The following is a 19,784-nucleotide window of genomic DNA, read 5'->3' as shown; positions in this document are numbered from 1 at the left end:
AGCTGGGCTTGATCCACGTCATGCGCGATGGTTTGAATTCCGGTGATGCGGAGAGGCGCTGCGCGGCGACGGCGGCGTCGGCGATGGCCGCGGGGTAGGCTTGGTAGACGGTTATGGTGTGGGCGTCGTGGAGGGCGCGGATTTGGCGTTGCGGGGGCGGCGGATTTGGTTGTGGTTGTGGTTGTGGTTGTGGTTGTGGTTGTGGTTGGTGGGTTGGTCTGGGGACGGTGGTAGTTAGGGTGGTGTCGGTGGTGATGTGGTTGGCGTCTGGCTCTGTCATCGTGAAAGGGGGCTTCTTGTGTATTTTCTTTCCGTAGGTTTTTTTTTTCTTTGGTATGGTGATTGTTTAGTGGTCGGGTAGGCTGCAGCTTTTATGTGTTGTATACATGTGGGATTCCACTAAGTCTTTACCGATGCTGTCGCGCTAAGGGAGTCACCGGCGGTGACTCGGTGTTGAAAGGGGAATGGCGCAGTGGTTGGATGCGGACAGTGCCCGGTCATCACTGCTTCGTTGTAGGATTTTTAGAGACCATGTTTCGGCGATATTCTGGGCCGCTCATCGACGATTATGCGGTCCTTTTGTGACACTATGCTGAGTCACTTGAATTTTGTGCAGTCGTTGATAGGATCGTAGAAGTGCAACGCACATGAGGATTAACCGGAAAGAGTTTAGAAGAAAGGTCCTCCGCTCTATATATCTATGAACTTTTACTGGATGATGCAACGAGATCGAGAAGTACGACTGACTGGAAGTGAGGGTCCGTTATTGAGCTGGATCCCCGCACGCCACGGCTACCGGCTATTCGTGGGCGCTTTCTGGCCCTAGCTTCTCTTGAATCACGCTGCATGCGATAGGCTGCATTCTCTAGATTGTGCGACAGGATTGATATTCAGTAGATCAAACGATACAAAAAGAGGGCATACGAATTCCGCTTGGATAGATAGCCACATCGTTAAGTGTCCATCGAATGATCACACGGAAGAGCTTGGAGGATGGGGCTTAGGGTGCGTATATTGAACACAAGGAAGTGTTTACGCACATGTGGTCCGGCTTTACTACGAACATTTGAAGTGTTCTGTTCGGAAACAGTGCCGCAGGAATTTGGAGGTAGTAGGTGCTCCCCACGCCTGCGTTGTGTGGTGGGGTTAAGCTGCACTGTTTCCAAAGGGGCAGGTGATTGATGTGACAAGCCGGGCGCAAAGGGTGACCTGGGCACAAGCAGCAAAGGACGAGCAGGGATTGCAGTCAAGTGAGCAGAAATAGATGGTAGATTTGGGATCTGTGGAGATCAGGTGCCTAGTGGCTCGATCGGATGGCAGCGGAATGATGAGCGGGTCCAAGGGTCCAATGGCGACAAGTAAGCGAGGATGTGACGTGGGGTACTCCGCAGCTTGTTTGAACTCAACACCAACAGCGAGAATCTCGGACAACAGCTTCAGTCCGCCGCGTGGCCAGACAATCCACTTCAAGTGACGGCGCCCGGTCTTTCCCGTCCCACGACAACCTGAGTCCTTTCGGGTAAGTGATATTTGCTGAGCACGGCCCCATTTCGAGTGCGAGTACGATGAACGAGGCATACGGTGAACGGGACCCGCATGCCCTCGAAAAGGTTGTTCCGAACGGCTAACCGGATGGGATGGCAGGGCAGCTGGTCCATTCACCCAGGGCTGTCAGCCTAAAGTGATCACTGCAGGCCTAACCTTGGATTCCGCAACATCGAGGGGCTTGCTCAAGGGAAGATTCCGGGATCTTCTCTCGCCATGGACGGAGCAGTCCACTCGGCTTCGTTCCGTTCGAGCCATGTAATGTGAAAAGACCTGCACAAGGCTACTCTGCCGGCGGAGCCTGGCCTCGGGAAAGCAAAGGTACCGAGAGGGCACCTTACAGTCTGACCGCCGGGCCGCACTGGGCCCACACGTGGCGACGACGGCCTCTCCGGTCCCCAGTTTCTTGTTCCCGGCCGTTTGCTCTCGCTCTCGGATGGGTGGATTTGGCACCGTCTAGGGTGGCGTGAGCGGACGGGGCGACGGTAGGACGGCCAAGTGACAGCGGCAATCGTACCGCCTACCAGCCATGGAACCCACTGGACCCAAGTGTGCGGCCAGGACCCTTTGACCTGTCGTCGTCTTCGCGATTACTGGATCCGGCAAGTATCGTAGGGTCCGCCCGCACAGTCCACCGCGGCGAAAGGGCTGTGGCCACTGCTCAGACGAACCCCTAAAACTCAGCCCATGGACGCCACCACACCGCTAGGCTGGGCTCATGTCGCGCGTCAGGGGCGCCGGTCAGAAAAAGCCCGTCTGCAGCCGCGCAGGTTGCGTGTCCACAGCTGGCCTGGGATCCGCGGTCCGTATGCTCAACGCGGTGAGAGGCTGATACGTCGGCAGGGATGCGGGCCACAGGCCACCCGGCCGATGGCGGAGGGCAAAAATAGGATGAGAAGGGGCACGGCTGGGCCAGCTGGGCGGACCGATGGAGACGGCACGAAGTCCACAGATTCAGATCAACGCGGGCGGTGCACTTTTGCGACGGATCGGAAAAGATTAGGGGTTTCAGGGACCTAGTGGCGGAGGCTACTCCTAGCGTTGTTGAGGCGCAAGTCGCTTAGATATCATCACAATTCTCACATGTGGCAGGAGCGACGAAGCGCCAGGATTCGCCGCATGCGCGGGCGACACGTACCTGACGGGGGGACGCTGGCACCGACAGGTGTGAGGTCTCAATCTGGGTCCCGTCTCCGCCGTTGGGAGCAGGCCGCTGTCCGCCACGCCAACAGCACGGTTGCGGCCAAGTTGCAGCGCGCAAGGGACGCTCTGGGCTTGGTTGGCGAAGCGACGCAGGCACGCTGAGGCTCGAATCAGACCCTGATCTACCCGACCTGCCCTGACCGCCTTCGCGTTGAGCCCCGAGCGGCGGCTGCGATTGGCTGCGCAGCCGGAACCCTTTTTTTCTCGAACAACAGAAGGTCCGAAAGCGCGAAACAGCCGATACAGCTCGCACATCCGTGCCCGGCCAGTCCCCAGCTTTGCGCGGAGCACCGCACCCTACCCCACCGGCGACCTCAACGCATTCGAAAAAGCTGCTGCGAATGCGTCCGCCGCAACGCTGCGCCGCGGCGGCGCCCTCGCGGCCCCAGAGCCTCCCAGAAGGTCCGACTGCGTGCGCCTGCCGCTTTGGCGGCCGCCAGGCTCGAGTCGGCGTCCGTGCCACGTGCGGCAAACGCACATCGCCCCAGCCAGTCAGGAGAATGGCAAACCACGGCTGCTACGCTTGGGGCGTGCTTGGTGGATCAATTGTCCGTTGAGTTTCGGTCCCACGCGTGCAGGGCCTTCACCGTCAATGGCGGCACCCCACTCTGCTTGGCCTCGTCTTCCTGGACAGCACCTCTCCCCTTTCTTTTCTCACTATTAAAAGCCTCTTCCCGCCGCTCTGTCTCCTGGCAACGGGAAAACTTTTTCTCTCCTGCCCACCATGTCTGTTGCGCAAACGCAAACCGTCACCCTGCAGGGCGAGCCGCAGCTCGCCTCCAAGGACAACGTATGCCTCTCTTGCTTGGATCCCGCCCGCCCTTCGTACCCAACTAACGCTTGCCAAAGGTCATCAGCCTGAAGCCGACGTCCAACCTCGCCGACCCGGCAAAATGCCCGAGTCTCGGTGATCTGAAGCGGGCCATTCCCGCCCACTGCTTCCAGCCCAAGGTCTCCATCTCCATGGCCTACCTTGCGCGCGACATCGTCATGGTCGCCGCTCTGGTGTACGGCGCTCTGCAAATCCACCACGTCGAGTCGTTTGCTGCCCGCACCGCCCTCTGGATCCTCTACGGCTTCGCCCAGGGCTGCATCTGCACTGGTCTGTGGATTCTCGCCCACGAGTGTGGCCACGGCGCCTTCTCCAGGCACCAGCGTCTGAACGATGTCGTTGGCTGGTTCTGCCACTCTGCCATTGGCGTTCCGTACTTCTCTTGGAAGATCTCGCACGCCCGCCACCACCGCTTCACCGGCCACATCGAGAAGGATCTCGTCTTCGTCCCGCGCACCATTGATGAGATCGCCGGCAAACTGGGCATCTCCATCAAGGCTCTTGAGGAGCTTACCGAGGACACCCCCATCGTCACCACCTTCAAGCTGCTCTTCCACCAGCTCCTCGGCTGGCAGACCTACCTGCTCTTCAACGTCTCCGCCGGCCACAAGAGCCGCGTTCGCGACAACGACAAGAAGGGCTGGTTCACGGAGCGCGGCAGCCACTTCGACCCCTGGAGCGTTCTCTTCCTTCCCCAGCAGGCGCACCTCATCATCATCTCCGACATTGGCCTCGCCCTCACCGGCTACGTCCTCTACCAGGCCGCCCAGGTTCTTGACTGGCAGACCGTTGCTCTCCTCTGGGTCGTTCCCTACGTCTGGGTTCACCACTGGTTGATCGCCATCACCTACCTGCACCACACCCACCCCGAGGTTCCCCACTACGGCGAGGACACCTGGAACTTCACCGTTGGCAACCTCTGCACCATTGACCGCGACTTTGGTTTCATCGGTACCCACCTCTTCCACGGTATCATTGACACGCACGTCGTCCACCACCTGTTCCCCAGGATTCCTTTCTACTACGCCGACGAGGCCACGGCCGCCATCCGCCCCATGCTCGGCGAATTCTACAACGAGGACAAGAAGACCAACTTCCTGAGCAGCCTGTGGACCACCTTCCGCACGTGCCGCTGGGTCAGGGAGGAGCAGACGGCCCCCGCGCCCCAGACGTTCCACTGGGTCAAGCCTACGACCAAGGCTACGAACTGAAGAGAAAAAGATTCGGTCCCGTTGGCGTTATGTGTCAATCTGAGATTCGATCATGGGCTCGACTAGATTTCACAGGAAAGGATAGAACAGCTAAGCGCATTCTAGACGGGAATTTTGGCGTTTTGTTTTTGGGTTGCTCGACAAAATACCCTCGACTCCGGGCTTTCAGCAGTCCTCCGCAACCAGCGTCCCTTGCATCAAGGAGCTTGAGTTGTGGAATGCAAAAATTAGAGTTTAGAGAGAAAAGATACCTCAAAGAAATTAGAGTTATAGACACGGAACTCTCCACGCGGAGCAGTTCTGGTGCAAAGATTTCTTTTCAATTCCGTGCTCACTACATCTGTGAAACCCGCTCTTCCATGTGTGACGCGCACAACTCTTCGCGACGTTTTACCTGAGATTTCGTTACGGTTGACGTTTTTAGCAATGAACTACTGTTGCAAGCCGTTTTGCTTACAGTTGGTAACCGTGTCACCTCGGACCAGGGCATCTTAATGTACGAGCCGCGCAATGATGCATCTCTGCTATCACTAAGAATGCGAAGAGTTTCCGGGATAGATAGCCGCATAAATGAGACAGACTTCAGAGTTGCACACACTTCGTGACTTCGCATTGCTCCTCCAAAAGCGTGACTCCGGCCTTGTAAAGTATATAGGCGACGACATGACTCGCTGGTTGATTACCAGTGGGCTGCACGTGAGAGGCTTAGTCAGACAGGCGATTGCGGAAGCCACTGTGCCACCGGCAACGGAACCCTCCCCCTCACTCCGCTACCCAAATGGCATCAGCTCCTCAACGGCCACTCGGAGCTTACCGTCCGTTTTCACGCACTGCAATTCCACGTTTGCATTTCGGGTGAATCATGTCCCTCACCCCACCCGAGGCCGACATCGATCAGCAGCATCCGCGCCAGGTAACCTCCGCATCTCTCCTCGCCCATGCCGGGGAAGTAACGCGTGAAGCAGAGAGCGTCTCGCGCTTGTATATATTGCCATTCTCGCAAAGTTAAATGCGATGCGCTTAGGGTCTATCCGTGCACGAAATGCACACAATCCAATCTCCAATGCATTCTCCGCATCTCCCGCCGCGGCAATCAACATAAGTACTTGAGCAAGCTCTACTTACGTCTGGGAGTATACGCCGCTGACTAGCTCGGCGCTAGAAACACGCGAAATGGGGGCCGCGTGGATTCCAGAGCTCCAGCTCCACGATCCGCACGATCCGATCCTGTCCGGCCAAGAGCTGAACCCCGACGGACCGACGGCCTCGCTCCCTCATCTTCTTCTGTTGATCTCATTCGATCACTCGAGAACTTCATAGATAACCCAAACAGCCCCATTGACGACGAACACGGCGTTGCCATCGTTCACGCAACAAACAACAGCGCCTTTACATCCATTCTCAACGCTGCCGCCGACACCGACGAGAACTCCCGTCGTAATGTCCACCTCTACGCTGGCCCGTCAACCAATGCAGGCTCTGCCATGGGTCGGTACAGAGAGGCCATTGGCCGCTTGGACTCGCCGACGCGGAGGTTTCTTGCGGAAAAGGGCGTCTTTGACTTGCCAGATGCCCATCTCGCCGACAGCCTGATACAGAATTTCTTTGACTATGGGGATCCGCACGTACCTATAATCGACAAGACCGATTTCTTAGAACGTCGTGCTGCACAGAATGTTCCTCCATTGCTTGTACAAAGCGTCCTGTTCGTGGGAAGTCATTTCGCCTCCGATGAGCGTGTCGCCGCCTCGCCCTGGGCCACCCGTACTGAGATGACTGCGAACTTCTTCGAAAAGGCCAAGCTACTAGCTGACTTTGAACTGGAGAGTGATCAAATCACACTGGTACAGAGTTTTGTGTTGTTGGCAGAGCGGTGGTTTGGCTGGACGGAAGAGAGAAATACAAGATATTGGATGAGTCGAGCCATAAATGTCGCATACATGATGGGACTGCACCGCAAGTGTGTTCACCGCCGTCTCCTCGTCGTTTCGTGCATACCCTAACACCCTGGCTTTTAGGATAGAAACCCTCAATCTTTCCCCGCTGCAAAAGAGACTTTGGACGCGTGTCGCTTGGGTGACTATGGTAAGCTCTGGAGAAGCAAGTCGCAGAGAGCGATCTACACAACTAATGTCTCCAAGGCCAAAGACTGTTTTGTTGCGGCGGTATTCGGAACCCCCACTATCATCGATGATAGATGGACAGACCAGTCGGACCTCGGTTGGGATTCCAGCTATTTCGATGAGTCTCGAGAGGGGCAAGGAGGTGAATCCAACCCATCACGTAGTCCCGAGACGATCAAATACTGCACCGCGCTCGTGTGGCTTGGAGCATTAGGTGAGCATGTCTTCGATCGAAAGTGTCGCATATGGCTACAACTCATCAACAAACAGTGGGCATGACGATCAACAAGCTCCACATCATACCAAATCCCCCCACAGAGCCAATAGTGACAGCAGTTCTGGATGAATTGCGGGAAAAGATGGACCAGTATGCCGCTGATTGCCCAGGTTTCATCGACATGGAACTCCAAGATACAGCAATGACCCCTCGAGCCCAGCTCATATACCAGCCACTGCTCCGCGCAGCTCACTCTCTATTGTACCTGTTCTATCATTGGGCTCTTGCTGCAAAGCACAATGATCCCGTTGTTAAACTCGAAAGTCGGCGGCTGTCGCATAATGCAGCTTACGATTTCTGCGAGGTGAGAAACTCCCCGTCTGCAAAGGCGCAGTTGCTGATACCTAGGCAGGTGATGAGCTATCTACGCGCGCATTCGCTTTTTCCTTTCTGTCCCCTATGGCTGTGAGCATCTCCCTTGAAGTTTAATGATGGGAAGCTGAATTTTTGCAGGGTTGCGGGCGTATTCCACACCATGGCGGTACTGTTGAACGACTGCCGAGACGCTCTACTGGAATCCGAAGAGCCTCGTAAAACAGACTCTTTCGGACGCCTGCGACAGCTCAATGACGACCTTAGCGTCCTCGAAAAGACGTGGAAGCCTGCCGGTTGGTTCCGAGAGCTTATTCGTATTTCGCTTTCTAAACTCCAGGAACGGACGAGGAAACGAAAGGAGGGCCGGGCTCAGCCGTCGGAACCAGGGCAGCAGTCCCAGGAAGGAAACGCGACATCCGTGCCTGATAGTGCCTTGTTCTGCGAGTCTCCCGGTGCACTGTTTGAAAGCGCCAGGGAGCTCTTCCCGGACCTGGAGAATGTTTTCAATTGGAACTCGGCCGATGCGTTTCTGCTGGGATAAGTCTGTGTCATTTTATCCGGCAGCAACTTTGCGACAATGATGCGGCCCTGCCGCAGAACAAGAGTTGACATCGGAATTTAAGGCTTCGTACGAAGGACATTTTCGGCATCCGAACGGATTCAACCGTGCCTCCCCCGCTTCAAGGCCAGGTACCTCTCCACACTGCGTCATACCTACCTTTAAAGTTTGCAGCCAACGGTCTGAGGCCATGACCTGTAGAGCTACAGCACATGTCGTCATTTCTGGGCATAGCTTCGATTCTGGTTTGCTGAAGGGAATAGATCCCGCTCCTTCAGCAGCAGCAGTAGCCCCATCAATAATCGCAAGTTGTTCAGCAACTACACAGGTATATTTCAACCGACGTTTAAACCGATTCGATCGACCCTTCAGATTGTAAAGTGAAGTGGTTGTATTACGTGGGAATGCCTTGAAGGCGAGCTTGTGCTGGGTCGCCGATAGCCGGCATCCGATTGCCGATAGCCGGCAGCCGTAGTCGCTCGGCATGCCTCAACCCAGGACTTTGTCTATCCGGCCACTCCGATCAAGACATCTCGAAACCCTCAGACTGGTCGAAGCAGCATGCTCTGTCCCCGCTTTCCTGCCGGAAATAGAAGAGAACCTGGTGGTATAATGGATCCCGTTCGTCTATCTCATCTTTCTCCTGGTCCCTTCCGGCGGCCGAACGCGCGCGCACATGGTCGGCCGACATCCGGAGCCCGTGGTACGCAGCTGCATATTGCCGAGCAGGCTGTGCACATTTGTTTCAGATCTCTATTATAATGCGGGCTTCCATGCTGTCCATTGAATACACAGGAATATATATTCATCGAACCACCCATTGCAGGGCGACATCCAGAGACTTGCCTTCATTTCTCAGTCCTCCTCCAGAAGTACCATCAACCATAATCTTCCGCTTTAACCTCAGGATTCGGTCTCGTCAACCATGACGTCCAAACCTTTCAAAGTCGTCATCACCGGAGGCAGTATAGCGGGCCTCACTCTCGCCAACATGCTCGAAAGACTGGGCATCGACTTCGTCGTTCTCGAAGCTTACCGGGACATTGCTCCTCAAGTCGGTGCAAGCATTGGCTTGTTGCCAAACGGTCTTCGGGTGCTCGACCAGCTTGGCTTGTACCCTGCTATGCGAGGGTTGATACAGAAGCCGATGCAAGTATCCACCTCCCGCGGGCCTGATGGACAGGTGTTATCCCAGTACGTCGGAGGAAACCAGTTCAGGGATCGGTAGGTACATTGTCATACGCTTGAATTGCAATTGCTAATAGATACGCAGTCACGGTTACGACGTCATCTTCGTTGATCGCCAGATGGTTCTTCAAGTTCTCTACGACCGCTTGCAAAGCAAAGATAAAGTCCTGACGAGCAAAAAAGTCTGCTCGGTCAGTCTGCAAGAGAAGGGCGTCAAGGTTACTACTGAAGATGGCTCGGAATTCACTGGCGATATCGTGATTGGCGCAGATGGCGTGCATAGCACTGTCAGAAAGGAGATGTGGCGGATTGCGGATCAGTTGGAGCCCGGGTATATCCCAAAGTCAGAACACACAGGTGAGTCCGAACTCTGAATTCCCCAGTCGCGAAATTGACACCTCTTCAGCGTTGTCATCACACACAACATACAAATGCATATTCGGAATCTCTATCATGAAGGAATACCAGCCTTTCACAAACAACACGACTTGGTACAAGCATTACTCCCTCCTGGTCCTTGCCGGACCAAGGTACGTATTCATTTCCATTTCCTGTTAACGCTTGCGCTAATCTGTGCAGCAATCGGGTGTACTGGTTCATGTTTCAGAATATAGGCGAGAAACTCAAGGACGCAGAACTTCCCCGTTACACAAAGCAAGATGAGGAAGTCCTCGCGAAGGAGCATTGGAACGACAAGGTCAACGAAGACCTCACCTTCGGAGACATATATGCCGCGCGCATCTCCTCCGTCCTTACCGCACTTCCCGAGTACGTCTTCAAGAAATGGCACTTCAACCGGATAATGACCATTGGCGATGCCGCACACAAGGTGAGCATCAGAAAACTACGACTACACCTACCAAGACTGACTTCTTCAGTTTGAGCCAATCAGCGGCCAAGGAGGCAACAGCGCTATCGAGACCGCCGCCGTCCTGGTCAATAACCTCACGAGCATGATGGAGAGCCATCCAGAGGGCTTGTCAGATGCCGACCTCGACAAGGTCTTCTCGGAGACTCAGAAATTGCGCTCGCCACGCGCATGGGAGCTCGTCAAGGGATCTCACGAGCAGCAAAGATTCGAAGCCATGGAGACACGCATGTTGGAGTTCATCGCCAAATACTACGTGCCGCACATGTCCATCGATACCAAGCTGGCCAATTGGTGTAAGAGCATCGAGGGTGGCCACCGGCTCAACATGCTCGAGGTCCCGAAGAAACCGCGCTACGTGCCATTCCTGGACGAGCTCGCAAGCAAGCCGTTCAACGGTTCGGCCATCGTCAAGTTGACTTTTGCAGCAATCTTTGTTTTCATTTTCCGTGTGGCTCAACAAAAATTGAAAATCGATCCGACGAGCTTTACGCCTACTTTCGTCGGTCATGAATTAAAGCAGACGTTTACCGGCATTCCCGCGATTGATTCCACCTTATCAATCCTGGTCTGGGCCTTCTCCAAGGGCGTGGCAGGGGATGATCCTAATCAGAGGATCCAATGTCTGTACTTCATGATTATGCTCCTTCCTCTCGCCTTCATCTGGACGGTCGAAGGTTACCGGTTTGGAAATCATCACGCATTGGTGTCCATGTATGTCTTTCCCGCATCCCCGCAAACTCTCTAACGTTGACACATACTGACACACAAAAACAGTCCAGTCCTCTTCAGTATTTACCAACTCTTCGGCATCGGCAAAGTAAGCACCCACCAACCTCCCTCCCACCCATCCACGCACCCCAAAAAAACAAACTAACCACCCTACAGATCGCCCCCCTCTACTACCTCATCAGCCTCTACACCACTAGCAACCCCCTCTACACCCGCACGACCGGCCGCGCCCTCCCCACGTCCGCCGCCAAAGCGCTGCTCCCGGCCCTCTGCCTCGGCCACGTGCTGCCGACGGCCCTCATGTTCCTCCCGCATGCCTCGCCGGCCTTGCACCAGACCTACGTCGCGCTCTGGCAGCCCTTCCCCGTGTACATCGCCCTCCTCACGTCGCTCATCGCCTACCTCACCCGTCGCTTCTCCTCGGACCCCGCCGACCGCCTCCCCCTCGACAAGCAAATGTTCGCCCTCGCCGACGTCGCGCCGCTACACACCGCGTACGCCTTCGTCTTCGCCGCCACCGCCATGACACACATCACCACCGTCCTCTCCATCGCGTCCAACTCCGCCCCGGCATCGACCACGACCATCGCCGACGTCTTCTTCCCCAACCCTTACGCGAACGAGGACTCCATCTTCGCGTTCTTCAAGTGGGACTTTACGCTGTGCTTCGCGGCGGTGCTGGCGTGGTGCTTGTACAGTACGTACGAGCTGAGGCGTACGGGATATGTGACGGTGGCGACGGCGGCGCGGGCGGCGGCGGCGCTGGTGCTGGCGCAGGGGGTGGTGGGGCCCGGGGCGGCGTATGTGGGGTTTTGGGCGTGGAGGGAGGGGGTTGTTATGGGGCGGATTAGGAGGGAGAGGAGGGGGTAGGGGATTTTTTTTCTCTGGTGGGGACAGGGAGAGGGGTGGGTGGGAGCGGTGATGGTGGTGGTCGGAGAGGTGGATGGCCAGGGGGGGAAGAGCTCTCTCTTATGGAGTTGGGTTGTTCGAGACGGTATTGTATCCTTCGCTGTTGGTCTTGGGACTTCGTTGATATCACTTATAGATTAATCTCGGTAAAAATATATAATGAAGTCACTGTTCGAATCTGTTTGACGGATCTCGAACACGCAAACGCGCGAAGGCTACCCGACGGCTGGATCTCCGTGGCTTCTCCTCTTGACATCGGAAATACCTACCATCTGGATAGCTGCACAACGCTCTTCCCTCTCTGTTTGATCAGGGACGGGAAACCTATATTCACTAAGAGCAGATATTCCAGGTGGATGTCAACTTCCCGACTCCAGGTCAATCTTTCTTTTCTCAGGCCAAGCTTGCGGCACCTTACGCGCCGACTGAGACGCTCGCGGCCGCAGTCGGCTCGGCATCACTTGCACTTTTCTCCTTTTCCATCGCTTCTACCTTTGCCTTGAGTGCGGCAAAGTTACGCTGCATCGCGTTGCGGTTGAACTCCTCTCCCGTCACCATTGGGTATTTCTTCTTCGGGCCCTGAATCTTGCAATCCCAGCAGCTGCAGCCCATATTAACACAACACTTCAGATCAGCACAGAGGGAAAGGAAAGACTCACGGCTGATTGAAGAAGGCCATGCTGTACCGCGGACCCCAGTAGTCCTTTTCCTTATCCTCCGGCGCTTTCACGCGGTGGAAGGTTGACTTGAATCTGCCGACCCACTTAGTTTCTCTCCACGGTAGAATGTGGCAATTGAACTGTACCTGTCATCCGACCAGCTCATTAGGAGATCACCAATGTTGCACACGATATCTCCCGGAGCAAACTCAACCTTGGTCCACTCGTCACCGATGCCGAACTCGGTCACTGACTCCCTCCCGGGACAAATCTCGAGGCCGCTTTGCCCTGGTCGCTGATACAGCAAAGTGAGTAGATCCCAGTCCGCATGAGGCCCTTGGATGCGGAACCGTCAGCAAACGCCTACACCGCAGACAAGAACCTCCAAACCAACCTGCACGATAGTACCCCTCCTTCACCGGCACATCCCTATCCTGCTCGGGATAGTAGATCAACCTCAAGACCGACTGCGCCTCGGGCCTCGTCACATCATGGGCCTTGACGAAATAATCATCGGCAAAGCCCAAGCCGCGGGCCAGACACACCATGACCATCTCCGACACCTCCTGCGAGCGGAACATGAAGCGGCGAGCGTCCTCCCTAAACCCGGGCAGGACGTCCTCGGCGATCCAGGCGTCCGGGTCGCACATGTTGCGGCCGAACTGCAGCTGGTAGCTCTCCTTGAGGTCGGCGGTGCCGGTGCTCGGGCGCACCTGCGCGTTGCGCTCCCAGCCGACGTTGCGCGGCGACCACGGCACGCTGGCCTTTTGCGCCACGGGCAGCGCGAAGAAGGCCTCGGACCGCCCGAACATGGCTTCGATCTCTCCGGCGCTGATGCCCGTGTCGGCGAGCGCGAAGAAGCCGTCAGTCGAGGCGGCGTGGACGAGCTCGGCTGTTATCTCGTCGATGCGCGTGGGGAAGTCGCGCAGGGAGATGCGCGGGATGGTGCGGTTGGTGTATCGAGTTGGGGCCATTGTCGCGGGGGGGATTTGTTTCGTGAGGGATGGGTTGGGAAGGTGCGATGTAGCACGGGTCCCCGATTTATAGCGTCGTTACATCTGTTACTTGGTGATGATAGGAAGGGGCACCTGTCGAGGGCGGGGAAGGTGCAGGTCGGCCGCGATGCCCGGCCGACTAACCCCGTCGTTGATAAGGCGCTCCCGGCCGGGGCTGCCCGCTCGCCGCCGACTTCCACACCTCACCCCGCCCACTTCTGGACTCGCGGATAGCTGCTCTGCCTTGGCTTTACCTCTTTGCTGGACATGCTCTCCAATGGGCTTCTGATGAAAGGAGACCCACGCATCTTCCCCGAATTTTTTGGTTTCGAGGCGTAGATAGTCGCCAGCGAATCTGCAGCCCCGCCGATTATCTTGCAGAGGGGTTTGGAGCACTATAAAGTGGCATTTCCGGCAGCCCCCCGAGCGCCTTTTCTTTCTCCGTGCCATCATGCCTTCCACAACTGCACAGCCTGGCCTCCACATCCCCACGGTCGACATCAGCCCATATCTGTCGGATCACTCTTCTACAGCGGCCAAACATGTCGTCGAGGCGGTGCGGCGTGCATGCACAACCTCGGGCTTTTTCCAACTCGTCGGCCACGGCATCGACCTCGCCATTCGAGATGCCATGTTCGCCGGCTCCAAAGCGCTCTTCGACCTCCCCTCCGAGCAGAAGAAGGCGCTGAGACGCGGCAAAAACCGCGGCTACCAGACCTTTGGCTCTCAAGCCCTGCAGGACGGCACCCTGCCGGATCTCAGAGAAGTATGCATGCATTTCATCCCGGCTGCTTGCTCTACAGACGGTTAATTCCGAACAGGGCTACTACATCGGCACCGACGCCGTCACCTTCGAAGAGGGCCAGACCTACCGCCCCTTCACGGACCCCAACGTCTGGCCCGCAGAGCACCAGCTGCCCGCCGCCGTCTTCAGGGATCCCATGAACCGCTACTACGCCCACGTCGAAGCGCTCAGCCGCACCGTCATGGACATCGTCGCCGCCGCCCTGGGCCACGGCCCCGACGTCTTCGCGGAGATGAAGAAGGAGCCCATCGCGGCGTCGATCGCGTTGCTGCACTACCCGCCGCAGGAAGCAAAAGAAACCGCCGACGGCGAGCAGCAGCTCGGCGCCGGCGCGCACACCGACTTTGGCTGGACGACGCTGCTGCTGACCGACGGCCATCCCGGGCTGGAGGTGTTGAACCAGGCCACCGGCGAGTGGGTGCAGGTGCCGCCGGAGAAGGATGCGTACGTCGTCAACGTGGGCGACATGCTGCAGCAGATCACTGGCGGCTGCTTCAAGAGCAACCTTCACCGCGTGCGCAACCTGGGCGCCGTGCACCGGTACAGCGTGCCGTATTTCTTCGATGGCTGCCTCGATGCGAAGCTCGCGCGGTTGGATGGCAAGGATGACGGCAGGGTGCTGACGGTTGAGGAACATATGCTGGAGCGGTTCGCGACGACGTATGGGAGGGGTGGGCCGAAGGATTGAAGGAGGACACTAGACAGACCCTTCTCCCTTATTTATTGCAGCAATCTTTGTGCATTTCACCCGGTATTCGCAAGCACGCGATTACTACCCGACGGCTACATTCCATACTGCGGCGGCGCAAGAATGGGATAGCCGCACATCATTCCGCTTATTTTGAACGACCCAGAGTTTCATAGACTAGAAATATCAGGCGGATAATGCTAGCCCTATGACCGCCAAGATTCTCTCCAAGCGGTCGTCGTAGAAAGACCCAGCCGGCCAGTGTTTAAACAACGAAGAAACCCCCACCACACAACGCCAAGTGCCTCGCCCAACCCCGTCCAAGTCCTCCACAGAACGAACGACAGGCATCTCCCCTCCAAACCAAAACACTCACGCTCTCACAAGATCCAAGCCCGACGGCGAAGAAAATTTGAACAATGCAAAAGAAACCTGCAGAATTCTTATCCGCACTAGCTAATCTTCCGAAGCGGTGTGGGGAAGAAAGGATAGGAAAGTATGGCGTCCAAGAGGGTGATACTTCTCGAAATATGTATTTTGGATTAAGTTGTTTGTATTACGGCTGCGGTGCTCTCAAAATGAAACACACATTAAGTCCTTCTCGAGTAACTCCAGCGCTATAAGAAAAATAGGGGGAAACCTGAATGAAACAGTAGAAAGCTTGCATGGTTCTCAAACGTAAGGATGACCCGCAGTAGCCTCAGGAGCGCGTGGCATGTTCGAGTCAAGGCTGTTAGCGCTTGACATTCGAGAGTGGTAGGATATGTCCTGTAGGAGGATCTCCGACTGGCTGCCCTCCGATCGATGCCGTGGGAGATCTTGTCTGGCTCCCACCGGCTTCCTGCGGACCTTCCAAGCTTCTTTGAGCCCGGATCTTCTCAAATTTTGCGCAAAGCTCCCTTGAGTCGCAGGAGCGCTATGGCTTCGTGCAAGTGTATTGTCATCGTCCTTGTCGTAGTCTCCGCGGTCGTACTTTTCGCGCCAGGCATTCCACCCTTGCCTTTCATCCAGGCGGTGACCTTCATAGTAGTAGGCACCGTTCACAACCACCAGAACTCCCGTCATACTGCAGAGGATCCGCAGAGAGCCGCTGATCTGCGCGTTGGTCTGGCATTCGATGACGTGTAGACCAAGTGTTTTAGCGCTTTGCCAGATGTAGAGGAGGCTGAGAAGGCGACCGCCAGTGACGAAGACCAGAAGCAGCGCAATCGTGTAGGAGACAACAAAGATATTGCCTCCCCATTGTGCCGAGAAGAAAATTGTAAGTAAGAGTAGGATCGAACCTTCCACCAGTCCGGTTAGAAGCTTTGCGAAAGGATTACGGCCACTGCTGGAAAGATGCATGAGTACTGTTACAGGTCGCCACCGGCGAGCGCTGTCTGTCGCGCCGCTGCCGTGACAGAAACCAATTCGGATGAATTGCAGAGGTCGTGTGAATGGAAACCGCAACCAGTGATACCAGAAGAACAGACACTGGCTCTTGACAAACTCGAAAAAGGTTTCGGTGTCTTTGTTGTGGTGATAGAGACTGCCGGGTCCATCCGGCTCCAGGCTACTCTGCCTGCTTACCCGGTGATATTGTTTTTTGGCGCTTGTGGCAGACAAAGATACGGTGCGGTAGTAAACACGCAGTCCGCGACCAATCAAAGGATGATAGCGCGGCGGAAGCTCCGTTTCGGTACTCCTCGGGATTCCCGTTTCTCCGTTTGGTTCGTACTTAGGCGTCTGTATGAACGTATCCAGAGAGGTTTTGGTCTTCTCTGAGAGGGGATACACTTTGAACTTGTCAGAAAGTTCATTGCCGAATGCCTTTTCCTCTTACCTCGCACACGCTCATGTGAGCTGAATTCCCACATGACAAACCGGAATACAGCATTGGTAGCCGCGGTGATGAGCATCCACAAGGATGAGAGACTGGATTCTTCCCTTTAGTGTATTGCAACAGACAAACTCGTGTCGGAGCGATATCACTCACTATTGCTCGCAACTGAACATGAAAAGTGGAGTGCCCATGTTGAGAAAAAGAGGCCCAATGCCAACAACGAAAATGATCAATCTGTCCAAGTCAGATCGGCAAACATGATAGCTACGGAGTAGTGTGGCACTTACTGTAGGCTGAAGATAATTAGACCAAATATGTGCCAGTAATGCGGCCTGCTCTTCCATTCGTCGACCTCTCGGTGAATATGCCAGAATGTGTTTGAGCAAGCCACTTGTTCCGGTGTAATGGGGCCATGGCTCAGCCATTCGGCGTATGCTTTAGGCGGGTCGTTCCCATCGTCCGGGGGAGGCTTCAACCAGCTCTGCAGACCGGAAAAGGGAACTTTATAGAAAGCTTTTGGCCGTGCACGACCATCCACTCTCTCTCGCCGCCCGAGCTGGCTGATGATCTTTTGACGGTAGTGTTCGAATGCGCCGATGTCTATTCGGTGTAGTTTGCGCATGATGGCGGATATCTATCCAGAGATGTGAGTTTGTTCCATCAACTCCTCATGTGCATACGGTGGCTTACGCTCATTCCAGGCAGTCCCAGGCTGAAAGCTGCAGACATGATGCCAACGAGGAAGCTGGAGCAGAAAGCTTCGGAATCCCGAGGGAGGATCCTGGAGCACACCGGTCAGTGCAGCTCTTTGAAAAATGCATAGTGAGACTTACAGATTACCAAAAGTAAGTAGAACCGGTATCAGAGCCATCAAGGTGGTGGCAGCGGATGAGGCAGCCTTGTCCCATTCGGTGGCCATGTTGAGAGCGGTATTGATGTCTCCCCAGCATTTGACGTTCCAGCCCACGCCCATATAAGAAGCAGTGATCTTCCAATAGGTCGAGTCTGCCGTCTGATTTGCCGCTCTGCTTGCTTCCTGGAGCTCTTCCTTCAAGTATTGGGTGACAAGGTCACTTAACATGTCCTCCGAAAGGTAAAGGTCATTCATCCTTTCTCTAAACTTCTGGATGAAGTCTGAGCCATAGGCGCTGGCATTCGGATTGTCGCCGCTATCATCCAGCAAGGTTGTGCTGAGCGTCGAGTTGCAGGGGAATGCGACCCCGCTGTACAGGTCGAGATCATACCGGATGACTTCGAGAGGGTCTTGGTCGACGTCAGGGTATCCTTTGAGCATTTCACTCTCCTTCTGCAGTGACCAGTCGTCCTCGACATAATACATCCACCACCAATTGAGATCCGCGCCCACGATTTTCCAGCCTTGCTCCTCGACTCGGAAAGCCGTCGCTTTGGTATCGTTCACAGCGAACAGGGGTGCTCGAACGTTCATTTTGGTGAGCCACTCAGTGTCATTGGCGGAGCCTGTGACCTTGGTAATCTTCGACTTTTTCAGGTCCTGTCTGGTAGACTTCATGCTCCCCTCCCTTGCCGCCGTATCGTCCGTGGCATTGTCTTCGGTGTCTCCCCATAAGTAGTCGTACGAGAATGTCGGATAGCAGCTTTCGTCTGCAAATTTTTCTGCAGAAATAGCGTAACAGCCGCAGATGAAAGATATGGCAATCGCAAGGACTTGAATTTTGCGGTGTCCCATTGTGGCAGCAATGCGCTATCGGATCCTGGTTGCTGGAAACGAGTGTCGGAATGCCTGAGGCATACACGCCCTGGTGAGGTGCGAGGAGGCATGCGAGCAGTAGTATATATCATGGTAAGGCTGGGGGCGGGAGGGGTGCCGGATGGACCCCACTCATGAGGCTGAAAGACTCAGCCCCCAAACCATCTACCACGGCGCGTGTTGCGACACATGATGGCCCCCGTCGCGGAGGTACCAGTTCGGTCGAGACCATTACCGCCTTCAGCCCTGTGGCACACTCCGTGCAGCCGATCGGCGCTCCCAACGTCCGGGCCGTCCAATTGCCATGTTTCGCGTCTTATCGCGTTGGTCAGCACGACGTGCAGCCAGCTCATGCGGGCGGCAGAGGCCGCAAATGAGGCGTTCGTCGCGAGGAGTCATTGGCGCGCTGAAGAAGAGCAACACGCGGCCAGGGCACAGCAGAAGCAATCCCTCGAGTGAGCGCCTTTCTCTAAGCCTCGAGCTTGTGTAGGCATCCGCAGCTTCCCACTGCTGTCGACAGCTGAAGGGTGTGCGGTAGGTGTACAGCTGTGTGCGTGGGGCCAATCACAGGCCGGAAGTGCCACCCACTACGTCGTTGTTCCATCGTACCGGGGCACTGCAGCTTCTGGTGTAGATCCTGGCCAATAGCAGATCAGCGATAGGTGTCAATCAATCCGGGAGCTTGGGGGAATGCAGGCAATGTCTGCCGCGGCCCGCTAGCGCAGTTTGCTCTGCGGTGCAAGGCAGCTTTAGGCATATGCTCTGTTTCACGCTAGGTATGGCCGTTTGGACTCTGCCTTCCGGACATTTCAGGTGTGTCTTTCGCCCAAGTTTACAAGACATGACGCGGGTCGAGAAAGGATCACTCAAATGAAATATTCATTGTTCCAGAAACTTGCGCGAAGGTCATACTCGTTTGGTAGCCAAACAATTTCCTGATCTGAAGCAAAGTCGTTTCGTCATCGGCCGTGAGTGTTAAGTCGTTCTCTGCCAGTCTCAATGCCACCACTTCACTTCCAAAAGATTCCAATTTCCCTGTCATGAAGCCAACCTATCACTAGTCGGCCACGAGTACCTCCTCCCCGGATGGAAGCAGAAGAGTCTGCTTCGAGAAGTCTCACTGGCTCTGGTATCCGGCATATTGCGCGTCCAGAGCCCTCTGTATGCTCGAATCGCGACTGGACTCCCCAGGAGTGAGAGAATGAGCAGAAAGATTCCGGAGCGCTATCTGCGATATTCTGGCGTCTGATCTTCCTTGGAAGGGCTGACGCCCTCTCTTTGGTCTCAACACGGAGAATCTGGCGCCAATTGGGTTGTTCGGGGG

At 55.7% G+C, this 19,784-nt stretch overlaps 6 protein-coding genes across 6 annotated transcripts; 4 read left to right on the top strand and 2 right to left on the bottom strand.

The window, feature by feature from the left end:
* Positions 1–3,472: 3,472 nt before the first annotated feature.
* On the top strand, positions 3,473–4,791 carry SLS55_003002 (uncharacterized protein; the record flags this gene model as incomplete). Its single annotated transcript, XM_066774482.1, has 2 exons — positions 3,473–3,538; positions 3,598–4,791. The coding sequence occupies 2 exons, from the start codon at positions 3,473–3,475 to the stop codon at positions 4,789–4,791; spliced, it is 1,260 nt and encodes a 419-aa protein (XP_066634601.1).
* A 2,875-nt stretch (positions 4,792–7,666) lies between these two features.
* Positions 7,667–8,047, top strand: SLS55_003001 (uncharacterized protein; the record flags this gene model as incomplete). The annotated part of the gene is made up of 2 exons (XM_066774481.1): positions 7,667–7,672; positions 7,754–8,047. 2 exons carry the CDS (start codon positions 7,667–7,669, stop codon positions 8,045–8,047), a joined length of 300 nt encoding a protein of 99 aa, XP_066634600.1.
* A 943-nt stretch (positions 8,048–8,990) lies between these two features.
* On the top strand, positions 8,991–11,723 carry SLS55_003000 (uncharacterized protein; the record flags this gene model as incomplete). Its single annotated transcript, XM_066774480.1, has 7 exons — positions 8,991–9,289; positions 9,339–9,610; positions 9,660–9,783; positions 9,833–10,082; positions 10,132–10,835; positions 10,899–10,941; positions 11,010–11,723. The coding sequence occupies 7 exons, from the start codon at positions 8,991–8,993 to the stop codon at positions 11,721–11,723; spliced, it is 2,406 nt and encodes an 801-aa protein (XP_066634599.1).
* A 453-nt stretch (positions 11,724–12,176) lies between these two features.
* Positions 12,177–13,395, bottom strand: SLS55_002999 (uncharacterized protein; the record flags this gene model as incomplete). The annotated part of the gene is made up of 4 exons (XM_066774479.1): positions 12,177–12,363; positions 12,422–12,561; positions 12,612–12,757; positions 12,816–13,395. The coding sequence occupies 4 exons, from the start codon at positions 13,393–13,395 to the stop codon at positions 12,177–12,179; spliced, it is 1,053 nt and encodes a 350-aa protein (XP_066634598.1).
* A 472-nt stretch (positions 13,396–13,867) lies between these two features.
* On the top strand, positions 13,868–14,909 carry SLS55_002998 (uncharacterized protein; the record flags this gene model as incomplete). The annotated part of the gene is made up of 2 exons (XM_066774478.1): positions 13,868–14,182; positions 14,238–14,909. The coding sequence occupies 2 exons, from the start codon at positions 13,868–13,870 to the stop codon at positions 14,907–14,909; spliced, it is 987 nt and encodes a 328-aa protein (XP_066634597.1).
* Positions 14,910–15,581: 672 nt separating this feature from the next.
* Positions 15,582–18,439, bottom strand: SLS55_002997 (uncharacterized protein; the record flags this gene model as incomplete). Its single annotated transcript, XM_066774477.1, has 4 exons — positions 15,582–16,144; positions 16,382–16,724; positions 17,422–17,512; positions 17,565–18,439. The coding sequence occupies 4 exons, from the start codon at positions 18,437–18,439 to the stop codon at positions 15,582–15,584; spliced, it is 1,872 nt and encodes a 623-aa protein (XP_066634596.1).
* Between the last annotated feature and the right edge of the window lie 1,345 nt (positions 18,440–19,784).

This window comes from Diplodia seriata, assembly GCF_021436955.1.
Source record: "Diplodia seriata strain FDS-637 chromosome Unknown scaffold_3, whole genome shotgun sequence".
Lineage (NCBI taxonomy): Eukaryota > Fungi > Ascomycota > Dothideomycetes > Botryosphaeriales > Botryosphaeriaceae > Diplodia > Diplodia seriata.
The sequence above is the reverse complement of the archived record's forward strand: the minus strand, read 5'-3'. Positions and strand labels throughout refer to the sequence as shown.